This window comes from Cetorhinus maximus, chromosome 12 (genome assembly GCF_964194155.1).
Source record: "Cetorhinus maximus chromosome 12, sCetMax3.hap1.1, whole genome shotgun sequence".
NCBI lineage: Eukaryota > Metazoa > Chordata > Chondrichthyes > Lamniformes > Cetorhinidae > Cetorhinus > Cetorhinus maximus.
In genome coordinates, this window is record NC_135890.1 from 26272995 (window position 1) to 26298462 (window position 25468).

Here is a 25468-nt window from a genome sequence, read left to right on the forward strand (position 1 = left end):
AGCCAGCCATGGCTCACTGTCGCTCCTGGGCAGCGTGTGCGGGAGCCCCACTGCCCCTTCTTCGTGACGTTGTTGCTCCTGCCTTTGCACGGCTAGGTGCCTCAGTCGCTCTCTCCTCCGTCTTCTACGGTCTCTATAGGCCATCAGGCATACAGCTAGGTCACCAGGATCCATGATCTTGACGTGGTCCTCCTGCAGCATGAAAGAGAGAGATATGGTTATCATGGCTGTACTTAGCAACTTTCCTGGTCCTGTGTGACCACCCCTTAATGTTTCCCAGAGAGTGCTGGTCACCCCTCAGATGGCCAGAGATGAGTGCACTTCATGGCTGCCCTGTCAACCTGCGACATGGGGAACACTGGTCCAAACCAGGATGCTGAGTTTGCAAGGGGCTGTGAGCGCCTCCAGCAGTGACTGCTACATGGCCAGCGTTGGTGAGGAGATTGTAAAAAGTGTGCAGTCAGCTGCTCCGCGGTCTAATAAAGTGGTGGCGGACTCGAAGTATGTTCCAGTGAGGTGAGGGGGCAGGGGGTAGGGTAATATATGGAGCACTTGATGGCCCTTTGGTGCCTCCGCATTGCTTGCATGGGCGGGCAGGCTAGGAGCCTGACCCCAATCATATCACTGTTGCTGTGCCTGATCTGTCTTAGTTGCAGAGGCATGATCAGTTTATACAGGTGTCCCTAATGCGTGGCCACTTCCCTCGCTTACCCTGCCCTCACCTCGATTGCCTCCAGCATTTGTGCATAAGTCTGCTATATAACGAAATTGAAGTTGGGGAAAAGCCATTTGGAATTCCACTGTCAAGTGGGTATTGTGTTAATTTGCTGATTCTGTTTTAAATCTAAAATCTATTTTGGACCGTTGCCTTAAAGGGAGTGTGACTGGGGGCCAGGTTAATTAGGCGTTTTAGGAGTTATTAAAGTAGTATATAATTGTAGGCTTATGTATGTGTTTGTATTCTTTTATATTTTGTTAATAAATATTTTAATTTAATTTCTAAAATCTCTAAAAGCCTTGGTGGACTTATTACTTCTGAATTCAGTGCACACATCTCGTAATAAATACAAATTGCAAAACCGTTGCGAAAGTGTGACCATTTGGTCTGCCTGGCACACATCATCTGCTAAGTCATAACAAACTGGGGGCTCTTTGCAGGATATTTGAAATTCCTTGGTTGGTTTGGAGTTGATGAGTCTTAAGGCTACGAGTACAAGAAGCACATCGAATTCAGGAGTTGGTGTAAGGGATTTTAAAGTGGTGGGACTGCAAAAATGACTGTTTCCATGGCTAAAACCATTTTGGAAGTAGAAGATATAACTCTGATTGAGTTACAAAAAGTATCGAAGGGTAAGTTAACAGAATTGATGCATAGACTCATAGACGTTTACAGCACAGAAGGAGGCCATTCAGCCCATCATGTCCATGCCGGTCAACAAACATCTGAATACACTAATTCCATTTTCCAACGCTTGGCCCATAGCCCTGGAGGCTATGGCAATGCAAGTGAATATCTAAATACTTCTTAAATGTTACGAGAGTTTCTGACTCAACCACCCTTTCAGGCAGTGAGTTCCAGACTCCCACCACTCTTTGGGTGAAAAAAATTCTCCTGTACTCCCCTCTTAGCCTTTTACCTCTTACCTTAAATCTATGCCCCCTGGTTATTGACCCCTCCAATAATGGAAAAAGTGCCTTGCCATCCACCCTATCTATGCCCCTCATAATTTTATACTCCTCTATCAGGCCCCCTTTCAACCTTCGTTGCTCCAAGGAAAACAACCCCAGCCTATCCAATCTGGGCTCAGACCTTCCAGTCCAGGCAGCATCCTGGTAAATCTCCTCTGCACCCTCTCCAGTGCAATCACATCCTTCCTATAATGTGGTAACCAGAACTGTATGCAGTACTCCAGTTGTGGCCTAACCAACATTTTATACATTTCCAGCATAACCTCCTTGCTCTTGTATTCTGTGCCTTGGCTAATAAAGGCAAGTACCCCATATGCCTTTTTAACCACCTTATCTACCTGCCCTGCTACCCTCAGGGATCTGTGGATTTGCACACCAAGGTCCCTTTGATCTTCAGTTCTTTAGAGGGTCCTACCATTCATAGTGTAATGCCTTGCCTTGTTAGCCCTCCCCAAGTGCATTACCTCACACTTTTACAGGTTGAATTCCATTTGCCACTTCTCTTCCCACCTGACCAGTCCATTGATATCCTCCTGCAGTTTATGGCTATTGTCCTCACTATTTACCACCCTACCAATTTTCGTGTCATCCGCGAACTTCTTGATCATACCCCCTACATTTAAGTCCAAATCATTTATGTACACCACAAACAGCAAGTGTCCCAGCACCGAGCCCTGTGGAACCCCACTGGAAACAGACTTCCAGTCACAGAAACACCCCTCTACCATCACCCTCTGCTTCCTGCCTCTCAGCCAATTTTGGATCCAATGTGCCACTTTGCCTTGGATCCCATGGGCTCTTACTTTCTTGACCAAATGTAAAGCATATCAAATGCTTTACCCTCATCAACACTCCTGGGTACCTCCTCAAAAAATTCAAATTTGTCAAACATGACCTTCCCTTAACAAGTCCATGCTGACTATCCCCGATTAATCCTTGTCTCTCTCCAAGTGCAGATATATTCTGTCCCTCAGAATTCTTTCTAATAACTTCCCCACCACTGAGGTTAGACAGTCTGGCCTGTAATTGTCTGGTCTATCCCTTCTTCCTCTTTTTAATAATCGGACAACATTAGCAGTCCTCCAGTCCTCTGGCACCTCACCTATGGCTAGAGAAGATTTGAAAATTACTGTCAGTGCCCCTGATATCTCTTCCCTTCCCTGTCTCATCAGCCTGGGATATATCTGATCAGGGCCTGCGGATTTATCCACTTTTAAGGCCGCTAAACCCGCTAGTACCAACTCTGTATGTTAATTTCCTCTAATATTTCACAGTCCTCCACCCTGATGTCCATACTTGAGTCGTCCTTTTCCATTGTGAAGACCGACACAAAGTATTCATTGAGGACTGTACCCACGTCTTCCGGGTCCACACACACATTACCTCTATGGTCCCTAATTGGCCCTACCCTTTCCCTAGTTATTGTCTTGCTCGTTATATATTTAAAAAACCCCTTTTGGTTTTCCTTTTTTCTACCCACCAATGCTTTCTCATGCACTTTCTTAGCTTTCCTAATTACCTTTCTAAGTTCCCCCCTGCACTTTTTATACTCCTCTAGGGACTCCGCCATATTGAGCCCATGGAATCTGCCATAAGCTTCTCTTTTTTTCTTAATCCTAACCTTTATGTCTCTTGACATCCAGGGTTCTCCGGTCTTGGTCCCACACTTTGTCTTTACGGGAACATATTTGCCCTGTACCCTCGTTATTTCCTCCTTGAATGCCTCCTACTGCTCTGACACAGTTTTATCTTCAAGTAGCTGCTCCCAGTCCACTTGGGCCAAATCATATCTCATCTTAGTAAAATTAGCTTTTCCCCAGTTTAGAACTTTTATTCCCGGCCCAACCTTGTCCTTTTCCATAACGATCCTAAACTCTATCTAACTGAGTTATGGTCACCATCTCCAAAATGGTCGTCTACTGATATGCCTTCCACCTGCCCGGGCTCATTTCCAAATATTAAGTTCAGAACTGCCCCCTCCCTTGTTGGGCTTTCTACGTACTGGCTAAAAAAGTTCTCCTGGATGCAACTTAAGAATTTTGCTCCCTACCTTGCACACTAAAACTATCTCAGTTAATATATGGGTAGTTAAAATCCCCTACTATTACTGCCTTATTATTCTTACACTTCTCTGAAATTTGATTATATATTTGATCCTCCATCCCTCCCTGACTGTTTGATGTATGTTTCTATGTCTTTGGAGTCTCTAAATTCATAGACTCCATGGGGGCCTATGGTACACAGCTAACAGCGTGCTTGCCCCTTTTGTGCTTTTTTATTTCTACCCATATGGTCTCATTTGAAGATCCTACCAAGATATTGGAATTGGTAGATAAGTTGCAGTTGATGTTACCCGTAGGGGCAAAGAAAGCAGACATAGCTGAAGTGATAGCGCAGCATTTGAAGTTGGAAGTGATATCTGGCACTAGTGAGTCACAGCTGGAGGTAGTGAGATGTCAGTTACAAATGAAGAAGCTTGAATTTGAACAAGCAATGGAAATGAAAAAACTTGAACCAGAGGCAACAAAAAAAGAAAGAAAAAGAGTGTATTTCAAAGAAAAATAGAAATGCAAAAGCTCAACCTCCAGAAGGAAAAGTTAGCAATGGAGGAGAGAGAAGGAAAGAGAAAGAGAATACCGGCTTAAAAAGCTGGACTTTAATTAAGAGACCTCAGATGCTGAGGAAGGTTCTGATGATGAAAAAACCTTTAGTCTAAAACCCAGTGGAGAGATGTTTAAATTTGAGCAAGCTCTTCAGAAGTTTGAAGAAAGGGTTTAGCGGCGTTCTTTATTTCATTCGAGAAGATAGCTAAACAGATGAAATGGCCACAAGAAAACTGGACATTGCTTTTACAGCCCAGGTTAGTGGGTGGTCTCCCAGCACTTTCAGCTTCATGAGGTTTATGCTTCACTGTCAGTGTCGGTGAATTATTACATGGTAAAAAAGGCTATTTTGAGTGCATATGAGTTGGCTCCTGAAGCGTACAGGCAGAAATTTAGGAATATAAGGAAACAGCCTGGGCAAACTTATATGGAGTTTGAGTGAGTAAAACAAAGTAATTTTGACTGGTGGATATGGGCATTAAAGGTAGAGACAACGTTTGCAGCTCTTAGAGAAGTAATTCTTTTAGAAGAATTTAAAGCTTCAATTCCTTCGGTAGTGAGAGCTCATGTGGAGGAACTGAAGGTTAAAACGGTAAGACAAGCAGCAGAGATAGCTGATGATTATGAATTAGTTCTGTCACGACTCACTGGGATAGTGCACTGTAATATCAAGCCCCACTGTTCCCCGAGCCATGACAAATGTAAAAAGTTTGACCAAACCACCAGATTGCCCAATTCTACCTAACTATTTAATTTAGGTTAACAGAATACGAGTACAAGGTTTATAAACTTAATAAGTTATCATGACACAGCCGATGGTAAAGGCTGAGTTCAAATCCTAGAGGGATACTCGAAACAACTGTTATAATCCAGTTTTGCAATTTGTAATTTTTAGATGCAGACTTGGAATTCTGTAGGAATATTACCACTGAGTCTTGTGGTTTTTATATAAAACTAACTTCAACATTTATTAATTTAACAACAAATTAAACACATACACATGGCTACAAATTACTACTATAATAACTTTTTAACAAATCCCCAAATTAATCACCCCCAGGTAAATCTCCACTAAGGCAACAGTAATCCAGAGACTTTAAATAGACACCAGGCAAAGCATATTTGACCTTACGAATTCCAAATGAGGTTCCTTTGCAAGTTGGTTGGAGGCGTACAGGCTGGTTAGGTCTTAAACACCTCTACCTTACACGCTCAAACTCCTTTCTTTATATACCTAGCTTTCCCTTTGAATGTAAATTTTCCATTGTATCACCAGATGTTTTGAACTTCAGCTTTTCTAACAATAAAACCCCTTTCATAACATCAATTTTATTAGTAAGCTGAAAAAATAAACACATTGTTTGGCTTCTAGCTAAGTGCAAGATTTTACCTGCAATCTTGAATGGTTTATTCAATAAATGCAAATGAACACTTTACCTTACTGTTCGCCTTACTGTTCATCCAATTAACAGCTCAAAGCTACTATACATCAAAACGCCCAGTCTAGCTGGCTTTAATTCAATTAAGACACACACATAGATGCCACTAAACTCTATTTCAAAAAATAATTACCAATAACCTTAATTTAAAAGACCTTAATTTCTTCATGACAAAGTAAATAACTGTTTATTGAACAAATTGTCTTTAATTAGTGGTAAAAGAAAGTATTGCAAATTGCTAACTTCTAACTCAATAACTTCATTGAGTCATAGAGTGTTAGAGGTCTAGAGCACAGAAAAAGACCCTTCAGCTCATTGAGTCTGCGCTGGTCAAACAAATACCTAACTATTCTAATCCCATTTTCCAGCACTAGGCCCATAGCCTTGTATGCCATGGCATCGCAAGTGCACATCCAAATACGTCTTAAATGTTATGAGAGTATCTGCCTCTACCACCCTTTCACCCTTAAACTCTACCCCTTCTTAAACCTCTATGCACAAACACACACACACAAGACACACAAAACATGGATTTTAAGGGTGAGATAAAACAGTTCAATAGCACCAATCTGGAGTACAGGATTAGATGGGTTGATTTTGATTGATGTCTTCCAAATTCCTTGCAGTTTGTTGTTGATGACACGAGGTGGTCTCCCAGCACTTTCAGTCTGTGGTTCACTGGTTGAAAAACTTGCTTTTCAATGTCTCTACTGGTGATTTTTCCCCATTTCCTCTTGACAGGGGTTTTCAGAGAAAGCAGGTTACATGAAGGATAGCCAGCTAGCTTAGCTATTATGGCAAAATTGCTGGAATCTTACAAACACAGGAGAGGTTTCAGGTCTTCTGTCTTTGCAGGCTAGGAGCTGTTCTGCCTGCACTGTTACCACACAAAACCCTGGTTACCTGGTCAGGAGCCAATTAAAATGCTGTCATTAGGCAGGTCCTCCTAGACCAGAACTCCTTTCCGGCACTGTCCTGTTCTCTTATGGCATCCTATATTCTTGGATAGCGGCACTGTAGATATTCCTCATCCTGTTCCAGTAAACATGTCTTTCAACTGCAGCCATGGTAGTTTTTTTCAAGCCACAACCATTTTTTTAAAGCCACAGTCCAAGAAAAATAAAAAAAATAGGTTATTTACAGTTCATAGATCTAAACCTTTTTTTTTTGGTCACCCTTTTAAATCAGAGAAGGATGGAGAGTGGGAAGTTGAAAGGAAGGTAGGTAGTCAGGGAAGTGGAGTAGTTGGAAATTCCCAGGAAGTTTTTTCTCAGATTAAAAAGGAAGTGAAAGAAATGAAAGGAAGCGGAGGATAGAAGTGACACTCAAAAATTGAGGTGTTTTCATTTTTGGGCACACAAAGTCAATGTGTTGGAAGTAGCAGTGAAAATCTATAGCAATAATTGGAATGCAGAAAAGTTCTGGCCTGGATTGCATAGAGATGTAGTCCAATTCTGTAGAACATGTCACATATGTCAGGTGATAGGGAAACCACAAGCATTGATTAAGCCGGCACCTTTAATTCCAATTCAAGTATTTGAGGAACCTTTTATGAGAGTCATAATTGATTGTGTAGGTCCCCCCCCAAGACTAAAAGTGGAAATCAGTACTTGCTGACAATAATGGATGTGTCAACAAGGTTTCCTAAAGCAATACCTTTAAGAAATATTACAGCAAAGAGAATTGTGGAAGAAACTGTGGTAGGTAAAGAAATAGGAATGTGTTCACAATTCACCCAAAGGAGTACTGAAGAGCAGGTTGCAGAAATGTTTAAAGATTTTGTATGCAAAGCGGAAGTCTTTCCATGTGTACAGGATGGAGCAGGTAAAGATATTAAAATTTTAAGAGACACAGGGGCTAGTCAATCCTTAATGTTATGGGATAATGATATTTGTTGTTCAGAGGGAGTATTGAAGGAACAGGTGATAATAAGTGGGGTTCATAGAAAGCAGTTATATCAGACAGTTTACTTAGAAACAGAGGCAAAATGTATTCAAGAATGTTATTACCTTAAGGGTAATGTATTAAAGAGGAAGTCGTGACTGTATCAAGTTTCAGCAGATGAAAAATGGATGGAAGTGCATCAGATTGTTATACCATCTGGATATATAAATGAGATACTAAGAGTAGCTCATGAAATTTCAATAGGGAGACAGCTAGGAATTAGAAAGACACAGGCAAAAATACAAAAACATTTTTATTGGCCTGGATTGCATAGAAATGTAGTCCAATTCTGTAGAATATGTCACACATGTCAAGTGATAGGGAACTCACATGCATTGATTAAGCTGGCTCCTTTAATTCCAATTCAAGTATTCAATGAACCTTTTACCAGGGTCATGATTGATTGTGTAGGTCCGCTCCCAAAGACTAAAAGTGGAAATCAGTACTTGCTGACAATAATGGATGTGTCTACAAGGTTTCCTGAAGCGATACCTTTAAGAAATATTACAGCAAAGAGAATTGTGGAAGAGTTGACTAACAAGTTTTACAAGATATGGTTTGCCAAAAGAACCACAATCAGGTCAGGGTTCAAATTTCATGTCACAGCTGTTTAAGGATGTGTGCAGTTTGGGGATAAAACAGTTTAAGTCAACAGATTATCATCCTGAATCACAAGGGGCTTTGGAAAGATGGCATCAAACTTTAAAAACCATGAGAGGGCTTATTGTCAAGACTATCCACAGGATTGTGAAAGGGAAATTCTTTCATATTATTTGCTATTAGGGATGCTCCTAGTGCACTACCTGGATTTAGCCCTTTTGAATTAGCCTATGGTCACGATGTAAGGGGACCACTAAAGTTAATTCATGAGAAATTGGTAGGTCAAAATTCGGAAACTACTCTGCTAGGATTAAGTATTAAACTTCAGAGAAAGATTGAACAGAGCATGTGAGTTAGCTAGGGAACATTTAGAGATATCACAGCAAGTGATGAAAGTGAAGGTGGATAGGAGAGCCACAGCTCGTAGATTTGATGCTGGGGAAAAAGTGTTAGTTTTGTTACCAGTAATGGGTGAACCGTTAAAGTGCTTCCAGCCCAGGACTGCTGAAGAAGACATAGCTCCGAAAGGCAAGAAGACTGCTGCCCCTCCGCATTTAATGACAGATCCCTCTAGCACCTTTTGGACGAAGTGGAGGCCAGCTGTGATGTCCTCTACCCCTGCTCTGGGCAAAGGCCAGCAAGCAAGGTCACCAATCCAGCATGGGAGGCGGTGGCAGTGGTGGTCAGCACCAATGCCCTGCAGGAGAGGTCAGCCACCCAGTGCTGCAACAGGATGAATAGTGTCATCTGTTTCCCCAGGGTAAGTCACTCTTCTCATCACTCTCAACGCACACACTCACAAACCCATCACACATCCACAGGGATCTTACACCTCAAGGGACAACACCACTAACTCTCACACACACCCTCACATCTTCCTCAGGCTCATATCCTCCTGGAGCTCGTGTCCTCATCCTGTTCATGTCTCCGCTCACCACACAAATATTCCATGCAGTGCAATGTGTCCTGCTCACACTCTCTCCATTTGTTTTCATGCAGGAGAAGTTGGCTCACAACAGCAGGGAGAGGTCCCAGACCAGGGATGGAGTGGCCCACATTAGGTCCCTCACTCACTTTGTGGAGCGTGCTATCGAGCTGACTGGTGAGGATGTGGACCGTGCCTGCGGCAATGTGAGGTCGGCGGTGAACACCCTTGTGAGGATCCTGCACCACATCATCCCTGCCTCAATGCAACTGTGAGTGCTCTCTCTCCTGCTTTTGATTCTACTGAATTGTATTAATTATTTCTACTTTGGTTCAGAGGGAGCTCTGCCAAGTGACCGACATCCTAGCCAGCCAGTCCCTCAGCTCCATCGACATCCTCACCTCCAGCCAAGAAGACTTCTCCTCCATTGAATAGCTGGAAATATGTAGCCTGACACAGCGCTTACCCACACCCTCCATCAGCGCAGAGACATACACTTTGGTGGGACCTAGATCTAGAGTAGGCATTGGTTCACAATTTGGTGGTCACCGCATGGACACATGTCCACAGCAGGAGGAGGCAGGTTCAGCCGAGCTCCCTGGCACTCAGAGGACTGCTGGAGAAGAGGTATCTGTGAGGTCCAAGTACTATGACAAGCCTCTGGATTTGGCCTTCCACCTCATCCTGGAGAATCAGCAGAAGGCGGGGGAACATCACGCAGAGCTATTGGAAGCCCTCAACAGAGTGGCACACAAGTCAGAGGAGTGTGTCCGTCTGCTCTCTGATGAAGCGGTGCCCACATGTGTGCATATGGACGTCTCTATGGGGAGGATGGCAACGCCATGGAGACCCTGGTCCAACAGAATGCGGAGATACGTGCAGATCTGCACTCCATCATGGTAGCCATGGGTGAGTTCCTGCAGTGGCAATGGGAGAGGGAAACAGGGCACCTCGACATTCCCCCAGGTGCTCCCTCCCCTCAAGGAGTCTGGCCGGGGCCCTTGAGCACCTGAAGGGAGGAGGAGCGGCTGCTGGACACCCCTGGGTCATCCACTCAAGAATCTCAGAGGCTGTCCTCTCCCTCCTCTTTGCCTGTGACCCCCTGTCACTGCAGAGGGAGCAGCTGGCCCACAGGATGATAGCCAAAGCAAGTTGGCGCCCGCAAGACCTAGGCTCTGCAGGGGACCCATGCCAAAGTCACCAGAGGCAATAGGGCCAAACATTGCAGAGGCTGTCTCCACCCCTGCTGCGGATGTCAGGGTAACATCTAGAAGCCTAAGGTATTCAAAAGTTAAGAAATTCTGATCACAGTTGGTTACACAGGAAAACACATTTTGTCACTTTACAATCTGAAAATATATTCACATCCACTGAATAATGTGTAATGGTGTGATTCAGCTTCATTGACAGGCTTTGCGAGTCCTCCCACTACACCCCACCCCCAGCCCACTAGCAGTTCAGCTGCATGCAGCTGGCCCACAAGTGATTCTGAGGGAGAATTGTGTGTGGCAGGGCCTATTGGAGCCTCAGGCAAGCAGATCCTTCCCGCATCACACTCATCTCCTGAGTGCCCTGAGCATTTTCAGTGCTGCTTGCTGGGGTTCACTTTCAGTTGACCATCTGAGCCGACGTGCATCTTTGTCCACCCACTGAGCACACGCCAATGCAGCACCTGTTCTTGCCCACCACAACTCCTGTTTCACTTTCAATTTAGCAATCATGGTGCGTCTAACATTTTGCATCAGGCCCCCGTCCTTTCCCCTCCCCCCCCACACCCATTTCCTTTCCCCCATCACTGTCAACCCGCCCGACATCACCTTCCACCTTCCCACCGTGACCTACCAGCCACAACCCTTTTCTTTTGGGGATGTCCAGGTGAATGTGCACATTCCCTTCCTTCCTGAAAATCCCACCCCCATCCACATTAACCTCCCCAACCTCCTCCTTCCCACCCCTAGGGTCTGTGTCTGCTTCCAAGTCCATATCAACCGGCCTCGCTGTGCCTTCTACTGACACCATCACACCCTACCGCCTCACTCTGCTCTTGGTCATTCTCACCATTCTCTCTTACCACACCCACCCTCAGTTCGCTCTCAGGAGGCAGTCTTGTACACAACAGAGCCCTCCCTTGCACATTCACCTGGACAGCCAGGCCCTCTGGACTCCTTCCCCTCTTGGGACTCCTTCCCCCCTTGGGATTCCTTCCCCTCCACCACCAGATTTCCAACCCCCTTAATCCCTCTGCTCTCCGGACTCCTTCCTCCACCCTTACTTCTTCTTGTAGCCTTACTCCTTTCCCCTTCCTGACTCCTTCTCCCACGTTTACTTCTTCCTCCACCCTTACTTCATCCTCCACCTCCTTCCATCTCTGGCCTCCATCCTACCCCTGGACTTCTTCCTTGCCCAGGACTCCTTCCGATTCCCGGACTCCGTCCTCTTCCTGGACTCCTTCCCCTTTCTGAACTCGTCTCACCTCTGGATTCCTTTCCTTATACCTATCCTCCCAGATGTCGTCTTCTCCCCTGATACCCCCGCCTCTCTCCGTACTCCCTTCCCTCCAACCTCACCCACCCCGACACCTTCACTTCCCCCCCGACACCTTTGTTCCCCCCTCCCAACCTCACCTCCCAGACACACCTTTCAACTCCAGTCGATCCTAGACCTTCCTCTCCTGCCCCCAGGTACATCTCCCTCTCCCAAACACAGCTGGGCCTTCCTCTTCACCCCTTCAATGATCATCTGTTGTGAGTAGATCCTCAAAGGTGCCTTTCCGCCTTCCGTGAGCTGCATCGTGGCAGAGCTATGTCCATGAGAATCCACTGAGCATGCGATAAACATTCCTTCAGGGTTCCGTTGCTGACAGACTCCAGCATCTTCAGCTCTTGAGCAAGGTTCTGATAGCAAGTCCTGACTTCTGCACCTCAGAGTTGTCATGACGTGTTCTGCATCGGCGTGTTTTCTAGCTGTCGTGGGTGGATGATCCAGCATGGGGGTTGATTCCAGTGGAATGGGCTTATAATGATATGTGTTTGTATTGCAATGAGGTTCCCAATATCCAACAGCGGGGGACACATCCTGCCATTAATGGGCAGAGCGGATGATTGCAAACTGGATTCACAAAGTTGTGAAACCGATTTTTGGCCTTCTCACCATATTATTCACTCACGCCACTAAACACACCCAATGCCAGCAGGCACAAAAAATTCCGCCCACTGCTATTTTCTCTTGTATGATGTCTGCCAATGAAATGCTGATAACATAAACATGACAATGTCACAGCACATTCCATGTTGTTATTTTATCTGTGCACTGATTTATATTTTGATGATTCAGAAGTCTAAGATGATAAACACAATTGGTGGCTGGCTTACAAGACTCTGTGACCTAGAAATTAATTTGAAACATGCTCATTTTATAGGGATAAAATAAGCACCTAAGCATCCAATGTGGCAGGTGACTTACGGGCACATTCTGCCCACCGTACTGGTAAAAGAATCCTGTATAGGTGTCCGGGGTGCATGCTAAAACATATTAGACCTTTTGAATATGGAAATAGGGGCCTTAATTGCTGCTCGAAGCTCCCTTTCCGAAATGTATTAGTGATTGACCACAGCAGGTGGCTTCCAAAAAGGCAATTTTTTTTCCCTTTATTTAGCTTATTATGAAGATAGTCATAATCAAATTCCCATGTGACTGCTGAGCAACCCCACCCTCCCCACTGCCAATGATTTATATGATTTCATAGGAATATTCCTATGATTTGGAACAGCTTGCTTCTAGCAAATGTTCATATTCATATGTGGCGTAAGACTCTGCCCCATAACATTTATTTTGAAAGTTCAGATACTACTTCAGCATCTTAGTAGCCTCTTGCCAAATAAGTAGCTCAGTAGGTGAACACAATACACCCTTATACAATAAAAGCAAAGTACTGTGGATGCTGGAAATCTGAAATAAAAACAGAAAATGTTGGTAAAACCTCAGCAGGTCTGGCAGCATCTGTGGAGGGAGAAAAGGAGCCAATGCTTCAAGTCCGAATGACTCTTCTTCAGTGCAATAGCCCGTGCTACTTTTCTAAAAAAAGCAGCTGAAAAGACACAATGCCACTTATTAAGACTTATTTAATAAGTCTTAATTGATTATAATAACTTCCACTCTATTTCTTCCATCAATTCACTTGAAACATTTTGATCATAGCCTCTTTAAAGGCAGAAAACTGAAAAATAGCACCAAAACTAACAAAATTGCTGATTTCTACTGGTTTTAACATAATTCTCCACTGCTGATTTTTAAAACAGTGGCGCAAAATAGCCTCTAATACTTGCACATTATAATAGAGAAGAAAGTCTAGGCAGGGAGAGAAAAATTGGTAAGGACAAATCTTGTTTTTTTTTATAGATATGTATGCAAGTCAAGGAATACTTTGTAATGTTTGTTTGGCTATCTTTTAATGCTAATTGTACTCTTAATATTGTACCCAATAGTTATAATAATTGTGTAACAGAGATATTCATATGAATCCCAATTTTAAGTTCACAATCCAATTGGAAAGAGAATATAATAATTATAGTGCATTATTGCATGACCTAGAATTGAATGCCCAAACAATACATCTTTTGTAATACTTCTTACCTTTAAACTTTAGGACACAGAAAGACCTCTAAAATGTCAGTCAATATGTGGACCTCTATTAAATCTCCCTCAATCTCCTTTGCTCCAAGGAGAACAAGTCCAGCTTCTAACCTAACCTTGTAGCTGCTAAAATCTCTCATCCCTGGAACCATTCTGGTAAATCTCCTCTGCACCCTCTAAAGAACCCTCATATCCTTCCTAAAGTGTGGTGATCAGAACTGGACACAATACACTGTTTTCAATACCTCTATTTATGAAGCCCAAGATCCCATATGCTTTGCTAATTATCCTCTCAATATGTCCTACCACCTTCAAAGATCTAAGCTCACGAACCTCCAGGCCTCTCTCTCCCTGCACGCTCTTTAGAACTGTGCCATTAAGCCCATATTGCCTTTCATATGAACATACTAAATAGGAGCAGAAGTAGGCCATTCGACCCCTCAAGTCTGCTCTGCCATTCAATAAGATCATGGCTGATCTGTCTGTGTTTTGAATTCTGCATTCCCATCTATCCCCGATAACCTTTGACTCCATTGCCTAACAAGAATCTATCTATCTCTGCCTTAAAAATATTCAATAACCCCGCTTCTGAGGCAGGGTGTTCCAAAGTTGTGCAACCTCATGGAGAAAAAATTTCTCCTCATCTCTGTCCTAAAAGAGTGACCCCTAATTTTAAAACAGTGCCTGCTAGTTCTGGACTCACCCACAAGAGGAAACATCCTTTTCACATCTATCTTGTCAATACCATTCAGGATCTTATATACTTCAATCAAGTCACCCCTCACTCTTCTAAATTCCAGTGGAAACAAGCCCAGTCTGTCCAATCTTTCCTCATAAGACAATCTGTTCATTCCAGGTATCAATTTAGTAAACCTCCTCTGAACTACTTCCGATGCACTTACATCCTTCTTTAAATAAGGAGGCCAAAACTACATACAGTATTTGAGATGTGGTCGCACAAATGTCCGGTATAACTGCAGCATAACATCCTTACTTTTGGGTTCAATTCCTCTCATGATAAAAGGATAGCATTCCATTAGCCTTCTTACTTAATTAACTAACTAACTAACTTAATTAACTAACTTTTTGTGATTCATGTACTAGGACACCTTGATCCCTGTGCACCTTGGAATTCTGCAGCCATTCTCAGTTTGTAATACTCTGTGAGCAACTTCACATTTTTCCACATTATACTCTGCCAGATTTTTGCCCACTCAGTCAACCTCTCTATATCCATGTGCAACCTCCTTATGCCCTCTTCACAACATACTTTTCTACCTATCTTTGTGTCATATGCAAATTTAGCTACCATGCCTTCATTCCCCTCATCTAAGTCATTGATAGAAATTGTAAAAAGTTGAGGCCCCAGCACAGACCCCTGCAGGACTCCACTCGTCACATCCTGCCAATCAGAAAGACCCATTTATGCATACTCTCTGTTTTCTGCTAGCCAGCCAATCTTTTTTGAAAGCTGATATGTTACCCCCTACACCATGAGCTTTTATTTTCCACAATAACCTTTGATATGGCACCTTACCAAATGCCTTCTGGAAATCCATGTATAGCATGTCTACAGGCTCCCCTTTATCACAGCGCATGTTACTCCTTCAAAGAACTCCAATAAATGGATTATACATGATTGCCCTTTCACAAAACCATGCTGACTCTTCCCGATTACCTTGAGTTTCTCTAAGTGCCCAGCTATAACCCCCTTAATGATCGACTCTAACACCTTGCCCAGGACAGATGTCAAGCTAACTGGCCTATAGCTTCCTGTTTTCTGCCTCCCTCCCTTCTTGAATAGAGGGGTTAAATTTACTTCTTTCCAGTCTAATGGAACCTTTCCAGAATCTAGCGAATTTTGGAAAATTAACACTAATGCACCTACTACCTCATTAGCCACCTCTTTTAAGACCCTAGGATGGTCCATTAGGATCCAGAGACTTGGCAGCCTGCAGCTCCATCAGTTTGCTCAGTACTTCTTCCCTAGTGATTGTAATTTCACCAAGTTCCCCCTCCCTTCCACCCCTTGATTTACAACTATTACTGGAATGATTTTTGTATCCTTTATATTGAAGACAGAAGCAAAACATTTGTTCATTTCATTCGCTATTTCCTTATTATCTACTGTTAACTCCCCATTGTCATTCTCTAGAGGACCAACACTCACTGTACTTACTCTTTTCCTTTTAAATACCTGTAGAAACTCTACATTTCTTGCTACCTTCCTCTCATACTCAAGTTTCTTTCTCCTGATTAACCTTTTCATCATTCTCTGCCGTTCTTTATATTCTGACTAATCATCTGACCTGCCACCTATCTTTGCACAGTTATATGCTTTTTCCTTAACTTCTTCAGTTGACCACAGATGGTGGGTCCTCCCCTTAGAATTTTTCTTTTTGTAGGAATATATTTATTCTGAGTAATATGAAATATTGTCTTAAATGTCTGCCACTGCTTCTCTGTTGATCTATCCCCTAGCTTAGTATACCAGTTCACATCAGCTAGCTCAGCTTTCATGCCCACATAGTTGCCCTCATTTATGTTTAAAATACTAGTCTTAGACCCACTCTTCTTGCTTTCAAACTGGATGTAAAATTCAATCATATTGTGGTCACTGCTACCTAGGGGTGCCTTCACTCTGAGGTCATTAATTAATCCTGTCACATTACACAATACCAAATCTAATATAACCTCTTCTCTGGTTGGTTTCAGAATATGCTGCTCTACGAACTTTCTCAAAAGCATTCTATGAACTCCTCATCCAGGCTACTACTGCTAATCTGATTTTTCCAGTTTATACGTAGATTAAAATCAGCCTTGATTATTGCCTTCTCTTTATCACAAGCACACAATATTTCTTCTTATATACTTTGTGCTACATTGTGGTTACTGTTAGGGGGCCTGTAGACCACTCCCACTATTGATTTATTTCCCTACTATTCCTCATCTCCACCCAAACCGATTCTACATCCTGATCTCCTGAACCAAGGCCATCTCTAACTATTGCACCAATGCCATCCTTGATCAACAGTGCTACCCCTTCAGCTTTACCTATCTTCCTATGCTTCTTGAATGTCATACAACCCTCAATATTCAGGACCCAATCCTTGTTATCCTGCAGCCATGTCTCCATAATGGCTATCAGATCATATTTATTTACTTCAATGTGCACTATCAATCATTTACTTTGTTATGAATGCTTCATGTGCATTCAGATACAGAGCCTTTAGATTTATCTTTTTGTTATCTTTGTAACATCTAGTCTTGACTATTGGTGTATTTTTAGGTTTTATCTCTCTGTCCCTTTCTGCTATTCTATGACCCTCATTTCCGATATTACTATTATGCTCTCCTGCCTTGATTCTACCCCTTGATTTGCTACATCTACCCAAGTTTGTGGCTGTAGGAGGTCAATCATCTCAGTCCCAGGACATCATTGCAGGAGTTCCTCAGGGTAGTGTCCTATGCCCAACTATCTTCAGCTGCTTCATCCTCCAATGTAACGTCAGAAGTGGGTATGTTTGCTAATGATTCACAATGTTCAGCACCATTCACAGCTGAAGCAGCCCATGCCCATATGCAGCAAAGCCTGGACAACATTCAGGCTTGAACTGGTAAGTGGCAAGTAACATTCATGCCATATGGCCATCTTGAACAAGAGAGACCATCTCCCCTTGACACTCAGTGGCATTACCATCGCTGATCCTCCACTGTCAACATACTGGGGGTTACCATTGACCAGCAACTGAACTGGACCAGCCATACAAATACTGTGGCTACAAGAGCAGGTCGGAGGCTGGGAATTCTGTGGCTAGTAACTCACCTCCTAACTCCCCAAAGCTTGTCCACCATCTACAGGGCACAAGTCCAGAGTGTGATGGAATACTCTCCACTTGCCTGGATGAGTACAGTTTTGACAACACTCAAGAAGCTTGACACCACCCAAGACAAAACAGCTTGCTTGATTGGCACCCCATCCACCACCTTAAACATTCACTCCCTTCACCACTGAGGCAGAGTCGCAGCAGTGAATACCATCTACAAGATGCACTGCAGCAACTCACCAAGGCCCCTTCGACAGCACCTTTCATACCCGTGACCTCTACCACTTTAGATAAAGGCAGCAGATGCATAGGAACATCATTTGCAAGTTCCCCTCCAAGCCACACACCATCCTGATTTAGAACCATATCCTTCACTGTTTCTGGGTCAAAATCCTGGAACTCCCTTCCTAACAGCAATGTGGTTGTACCTGCACCACAGGGACTGCAGCGGTTCAAGAAGGCAGCTCACCACCACCTTCTGAGGGGTAATAAGGGATGGACAATTAATGCTGGCCTAGCCAGCAATGCCCACATCCAGTGAAAGAATAAAAACAAATATTCCCACACTGCTATTTGTGCTTGGTATAGAAATATATAAATAAAACCTTCAACAATCCTTTGTATATTTACTTACATGCATTTTAAACCTGTCTCTATATTCCTCATAGTCTTTATTAGTCTGCTCCTATCTGGTATATTTCTACATTTTCTAGTGCTATCTAATGCCCTCACTCATTTATGCACCTTATTACTCTCTTTAACTTCTACATTCTGGTGCCCTCTCCCCTGCTACTTTATTTTAAACCCTCCCCAGCCACACTAGTGAGTTCAGGTTCACCTCCTCTTTTATATCAAACTTGATTTTATTCTCCATTGAAGTTAGTGGAGAGTAAAATTGAGACAGGTGTCTGATGCAATTCCATTAGCTTTTCACCTGGACAGTAAGGTTAACATTACCCCCATTACATTCAAAATATGGGACACAATGTGGGAATCACCTTTTCCCAGCAAAACCATAACACTTTAATGCTTTTTTATTATAACAAAATGTTTGCAAAACTTTAAAAAGTGAAAAATTGAATAAGACATTAAATTAGATGAAATAAAAACAATAAAGATAAAAATCCAAAACAATGCAAAAATTTGTAATAAACAAATTAAGTTTCAGTTAACAGAACAGAATGACTATGCATATGTAAAAACTCCATTAGCAATGTGGTGGTGAGCAGGAAGTGAGGGCGATGAGTCCACTTCTGATTTTTCATCGCTCATTTTTGTCAGACAGAAAGTATCAAAATTACCTCTAATATGTTTTCGTAGAAAAATTACTTGAAGCTAAATTTAAATGTTTGAGGTGAAATAAGCTGGTGAAACTAAAACAAATTAAGTTAATATGGCAGTTGAGTGGACTGTGCAACAAGTATCTGCACCATACTGATATTGATTTGGTGATCCTGGCAAACCCAGAGTGAACAGTTGTGTAAAGAAGGGTAAACTGACCTAAGGTGGAAATGAAGCAGATCAATTCCCTCAAAGTGATATCTCACCTATGGGGAAAGAAGCTAAAAATCAGGATCACAGTAGAATAGAAGGAGCTAAAAGCTAAAAGCTAATAGAAGGAGTTCAACATCAAAAATGGAGAGAAATAGGAGGCAACGTAATATTGGGACCTGCTTTGGAACTGTAAAGGACTCACACACTTGTGCTGGCCACTAGTGCAGCATACACAATTCCTATGGCCATTCAATCAAGCCAGAATGGTTACAGGTTGCAGAGTGAGAGTGAATGAAGAGTTATATATGAAGGCCTATTAGAGAATGGAACAATGGAATTTGAAGGATTATTTTTGAGACCTTAGCAGGACTGATTGTTAACCATTGTTAAAATGCAAGACATTCCACTCAATTCAGGACACTAAAAAGAACAATACAATGCACTCTCACAATAGGACTTTTAGCTGCAAGGGTATAACATGCCAATTTGTTAGCTGCCGAACATTTCCATTGATTACAACAAAGTTTGAAATGTGATCCTTATAATTTTTTATCTAAAACATCCATTCCAGCTTTTGGCCTTCATTTCCTTCACACAACTTATTGGTGACTGTGAGTTTTGCTCTCATGATTCCACTTATGATTCCAAACACTATGCAGTATTTGAGCCAAATTAGCAATGGTGATTGCCACGTTCATTATAAATGGAAAATTTTCTATTCAGCTTTTTTATAGCTTGTCTGATACTTAGGAAGTATAGTTAAACACGTTTCATTTTGGCTGACAGGCTACATGGGACTGATACTGGGGCAATATGAAATAAGCTGTAGCAATCAGAAATAAAGCTGGGACAGTCACAGAGATGAATAATTAAAAGATTTGGTTAAGAGATCTGGAATGATTGATGATGATATGGCAATTAAATGAGGATTTTCTTCATATGGAAACAAAAAGAAAAAAGTCTTGCAAAAAATCTCAATGCATGGCTTAATCTCAATTCATCACACATGTCAGGAAGTGTGTATAAAATGTATCAAAAATGATAAGACATTCAAGGTGCTCATTGGTTAGAAAGCTTGATGTCATTTGATGGTATTTTCTTTATTTGATACTGCTCCTGTTTCCTAGATCATTACAAAGAATAAGGTACATTAAAAGGTTTTATAAAAAGTGCAGCTATGCTATAAAATATGGGTATAATTTTTCTCAGTAAGAATATGATGCAGCTGTCTTACAAAAAAAAACCCATGTGAAATTCCTTGAAAAAGTTGGAATATTTATACCTGAAGCTTTCATTTTCCACAATATTGTAATATAACCAAAGCAGGCTAGAGGTAAGTGATTCTGACATATTTAAATGTCTATGTGAAATATGGTTACGTACTCATATGTGTAGTTCTATTTCATATGTAAAAGGTAAGCATGGAATATTTATGCTACATGTAGTTAGGGCATCCTTCTCATTTCTTCCTCGTCTAATTTATCAGAATCATATGTGTCAAAATCTTCTATTGTCTTTTCCTTGGGGCAATCCTCATAATATCTTTTGATATACTTCTGCACAGTCCAGCCCTTATATTCATTCGGCATTGAGCACTCAAGGCCTTCAAACTGTACACTGTAGTGAACCTGCAACCAGTAGGCCAAGTAGTGGATTTGAAAATCACACCTCCATGGATTTCCAGTAAGAATCAGCCTCTCTATAAAATACAGGTGCTCCAAGACGCCATATTCAAAGTTGTACAAAACATTTGAAGATAGATCCAGCTCCTTCAGGCGCAAAAGACCAGAAAATGCAGCTGAAATTGAAAAGAATATAACTTTTTTTTTGCAAATTACCTCATGTGGAGACTTTTAAAAAATTTTAAGTACATAGAAAAGTAGAATAGGATCAAAAATTGGTTACAGCACAGAAGGAAGCTATTTCACCCATCAAGTCCATGCTGGGTCTCTGCAAGAGCAATTCAGCTTGCCCCATTATCCTTCACCCTTCCATGCAACCCTGCAATCATTTTTTCTTAAGGTGCTTATCCGATTTGCTTTTGAAAGCCACAATTGAACTTGCTCGACCACTTTTTTACGTAGTGCAGTCCAGGTCTTAAGCACTCACTGTTTAGAAACATTTTCGTCATGACGCCTTTGGTTAATTTGCTAAACACTTTAAATCTCCGTCCTCTGGTTCTCGACCCATCTGCCAAAGGGAACAGTTGCTCTCTGCCTATTCAGTTTAGGCCTCTCATGTTTTGAAAACCTCTATCAAAACTCTACTCAACCTTCTCCTCTAAGGAGATCAACACCAGCTTCCCCACCTATTCTTGTAACTGAAGACCCCCATCTCATGAACCATTCTTGTAAATCTTTTCTGCACCCTCTTCAAAGCCTTCACATCCTTTCTTAAGTGTTGTGCCAGAATGGGACACAATACTCCAGTTGAGGCTGAAACTGTGTTTTTATAAAGGTTCATCATAATTTCCTTGCTTTTGTACTCAATGTTATGAAGTCCAGGATCCAGCATCCCTTTTTAATCACTTTCTCAGCCTGCCCTGCTACCTTCAATGACTTGTGCACATATACCCCTACAGGGGTCAAAATAATTATTTTTCTCAAGGGCTCTTCTTGAGATTTTCACGAGGGCTACTTTTTGGTTTTCAGAGGCTCCTTTTTCACCCTCACCAACTCATTTATTAGATAATGTATTCACGTAGTATCATTACTTCCTATATTTGTGTTGAATTTGTTTTAGGATTTCCTTCTTTAGATAGATATAGTAGTACATACGCCAAAGACTGTGTATATATTATTAAATCTTTCCCTTGAAATTTCTGAGATCCTCTTCATGCCTTCATTACCTCAAAACTCAACTATTCCAACACATTCTTGGCTTGTTTCCCACATTCTACCCTCCTTATCTTTGCAGTCATCCAGAATTCTGCTGCCAGGTCTTAACCCACAGCAAATTCTGCTCCCAAATCACCCTTGTGTTCGCTGACCTACATTGGATCCCAATCAAGCAATGTCTTGAGTTTAAAATTCTTATCCATGTTTTCGTATCCCTCTATGGCCTCACCCCTCCCTATCTCTGCAATCTCCTCCAGTTCCACAACCCTCCAAGGTATCTAATTCTGGCCTTCCGAATTTTAAATGCTCCATCATCGGTGCATGCCTTCAGTTGCCTAGGCCCTAAGTTCTGGAATACCCTCACTACATCTATCTGCTTCTCTAGCTTGCTTTCCTCCTTTAAGACACTCATTAAAACTTACCTCTTTCACCAAGCTTTTGGTCACTTGACCTACTATGGCTTTATGTGGCTCAGTGTCTGTTTTATAATGCTACTGTGAAGCACCTTGGAACATTTCATTATGTCAAAGGCGCCATATAAATTTAGGTTATATTGGACTTCATTTACTCAGATCTGAATGTCACTTTGTTGCCCATTTAAGGCTTTGTGGCCTTCTGAATCCATTTGCTCCACCATCTTCAAACTCAGTCCAGGTTATTTGTGTAGATCTGGAGGCTCTGTCATAAATTTCTGGTGAACATTGTGGTAAATTCAGTGAATATAATAAATAAGAATAACATAATCAGCTTCCTGTGTGGTCTGATGTTTTGTTTCTGTGTGTTGTATTCCCATTGGAAATGCACGGGCAGAATTTTCTGCCTGTCGAACGGGCAGGCCCAACCCAATCTCCGGTGGGCGGGGAGCCAATCCCCACTGCCATTTTACATGAGCGGGCCAATTAAGGCCCGCCCAGTGTGACATCCGGCGGGAAGTGCTATGCGCTTCCTGTGCGGGCAGGGGGGATTCCCCAAAAGCAAGAGTGCGCTCTTTCGCGCATGCACACGAAAGAGCGCACATCTCCCTGAGGCTAAGTGCTGCCTCAGGGAGATTGCTGACACTTTTAAAAATATTAAAAATAGAAAAAAAAATTCCCTAACATGTCCCCCTCGTGTAACAATGTCACGAGATGGGACATGTTCATAATTTACATAATAACATTATTAAAATGTTTAAAACCCTGCATGAAACCTCATCCCGCCGGTTTTATTTATTTGCCTTAAGGTTGGACGGAAAGGTCCTTTAATTGTTTAATTGACCCTGTCAATGGCCTCAATGGCGGGCCCGCAACTGATTTTGCTGTGGGCCACCTTCCTGAAAATTTAAATGGGGCGGGATGACATCAGGTGTTCCGCCTGACGTCATCCGCGTCATTTTACACGTTAGTGAGCGGGCCCCGCCCCCTGCTCGCCAACAGCAAAATTCTGCCCCACAAGTAAAAGAATGGGGATTTCTTTTAAAAGTGGCTTACTTTGGCTCCAAACATTATTAAGTCTGATGATGCTAGTTACACGTATGGAAATGTGAGTTCTACTGGAGTGTAAAATTGCTGTAGGCACTGATGATACTGAGCTTGTTGGACCCCTTTGCAAAGCTGTTGCAATTGCTCCCACTGTCAATCCTGTTGATTGGGACTCAGGATTCGGGAATGGTTGCGGCGCTCAGGAAATCCTGCCCTTTTTTTCTCTCAGAGGGAGAGGGAATAGATTGGTAGTCGGAGTGAGAACAAGGGTTCAAGTCCAGGTCCAGGAGGAGGTAAAGCCTTCTTTCTTACTGTGAGTGCCATCAATCCAGCAGAATAAGCCCTGATACACCTGGGCCCCAGGAATAGCGGGCTGGGCCAGACAGGAACCGAGAGGAATGACGGACTAAAAGGGGAAGTGTTGAAGATATCATGTTAAGGATATTTTACTTGCTGATTTTGAAGATTTTCTGTGCGAAGAAAATGTGTTTTTAATTTTTTTTAAGATAAATTCTCTTCACTGAAGCCAGGTCCCAGGTCTCCCACCCTTGCTGCTTCTCCAATCACAAATTCTGTCTCTGGAGGAGCAGCAAGATCAGGAGAGAGGGAACCCATGATTGGAGGAGTTGGAGCAGCAGCATGGGAGAGGGGGTGACTTTTCTTTCATTGGTCGCCCCTGTGATTGAATTTGTGAACTTGAGGACAAATTCGCCTGCTGCCCTGTGTATTTTAAACCCTGTATGCCAGGTCTCTCTATTACTGCACACCCTTTGGAGTTGTACTCTTTATTTTATATTGCTTCGCCTCATTCTTCCCACCAAAATGTGTCAAATAACACTGCTCTACATTAATTTTCATCAGCCATGTGTCTGCCGATTCCACCACCCTGTCTATGACCTCTTGAAGTCTATTGCTATCCTCCTCACAGTTCACAATATTTCCAAGTTTTGTGTCATCTTCAAATTTTGAAATTATACCCTTTAATATATGTCAAGAAAAGGAGTGGTCGTAGTACTGACCCCCTGGAGAACCTTCCTCAGTCTGAAAAACATTCCGTTGCCACTATTTTGTTTCTTGTCACTCAGCCAACTTTGTATCCATGCCTCCACTGTCCCTTTTATTTTGTGAACCTTATCTTTGCTGACAACTCTATTATGAGGTAGTTTATCAAACACCTTTTGGAAGTCCATATATACCACATCCAAAGTGTTACCCTCGTCAACCCTCTCTTGTTAAACTTGCCTTTATCAAATCTATGCTGGATTTCTTTAATAAATCCACCCTTGTCCAGTGACTGCTAATTTATTTTCCAATTATCGTTTCTAAAAGCTTTCCCACCACTGAGGTTACATTGACTTGCCTATAGTTACTGGGTATATCTTGCACCCATTTTTGGACAAGGGTGTAACCTTTTGAGTTCTTCAAACCTCTATCTAAGCTTTATCTAAGGAGGATTGGAAGATTATGGCCAGTACCTCCATTATTTCTACCTTTACTTCCTCCAACATCCCATCTGGTCCTGGTGGTTTATCAATTTTACTTTTCCCAACATCCCATCTGGTCCTGGTGGTTTATCAATTTTAAGTACAGCTAGCCTTTCTAATAGGATTTAGGAGCAGGAGTAGGCCATTTGGCTCTTCAAGCCTGCTTCACCATTCAATATGATCATGGTTGATCTGGTTGTGGTCTATGTTCCACCTTCCCGTCTGCCCCCCATAACCCTTGACTCCCTTGTCCAGCAAACATCTAACTCAGCCTTGAATAAATTTAAAGATCCAGCCTTCACTACTTTCTAGGAAGGAGAATTCCACAAACTAACAGCCTCTGATAAAAAAAAAAATTCTCCTCATCTCTGTCTTATAAGTTGGACCTCTTATTCTTAAACTATGTTCTCTAATTTTAGTACCCCCCACAAGAGGAAACATCCTCCAGGTATCCACCCTTAAGTATCTCAATTGCTTCCTCTTTTACTATGACTTTAGCAGTATCTTCTTGGTGAAGACAGAAAAAAAAACTAA

The 25468-nt window shown here is 42.3% G+C and overlaps 1 protein-coding gene across 1 annotated transcript in view; it reads right to left on the reverse strand.

The window, feature by feature from the left end:
• Window positions 1-18658: 18658 nt before the first annotated feature.
• The window catches only part of lrrc17 (leucine rich repeat containing 17), a 41408-nt gene continuing 34598 nt past the window's right edge, over window positions 18659-25468 (reverse strand). Inside the window, exon 4 of the mRNA XM_078553263.1 lies at window positions 18659-20951. Coding sequence (XP_078409389.1) covers window positions 20599-20951 — 353 coding nt within the window. The 3' untranslated portion in view covers window positions 18659-20598. The remainder of the gene's footprint in view (window positions 20952-25468) is intronic.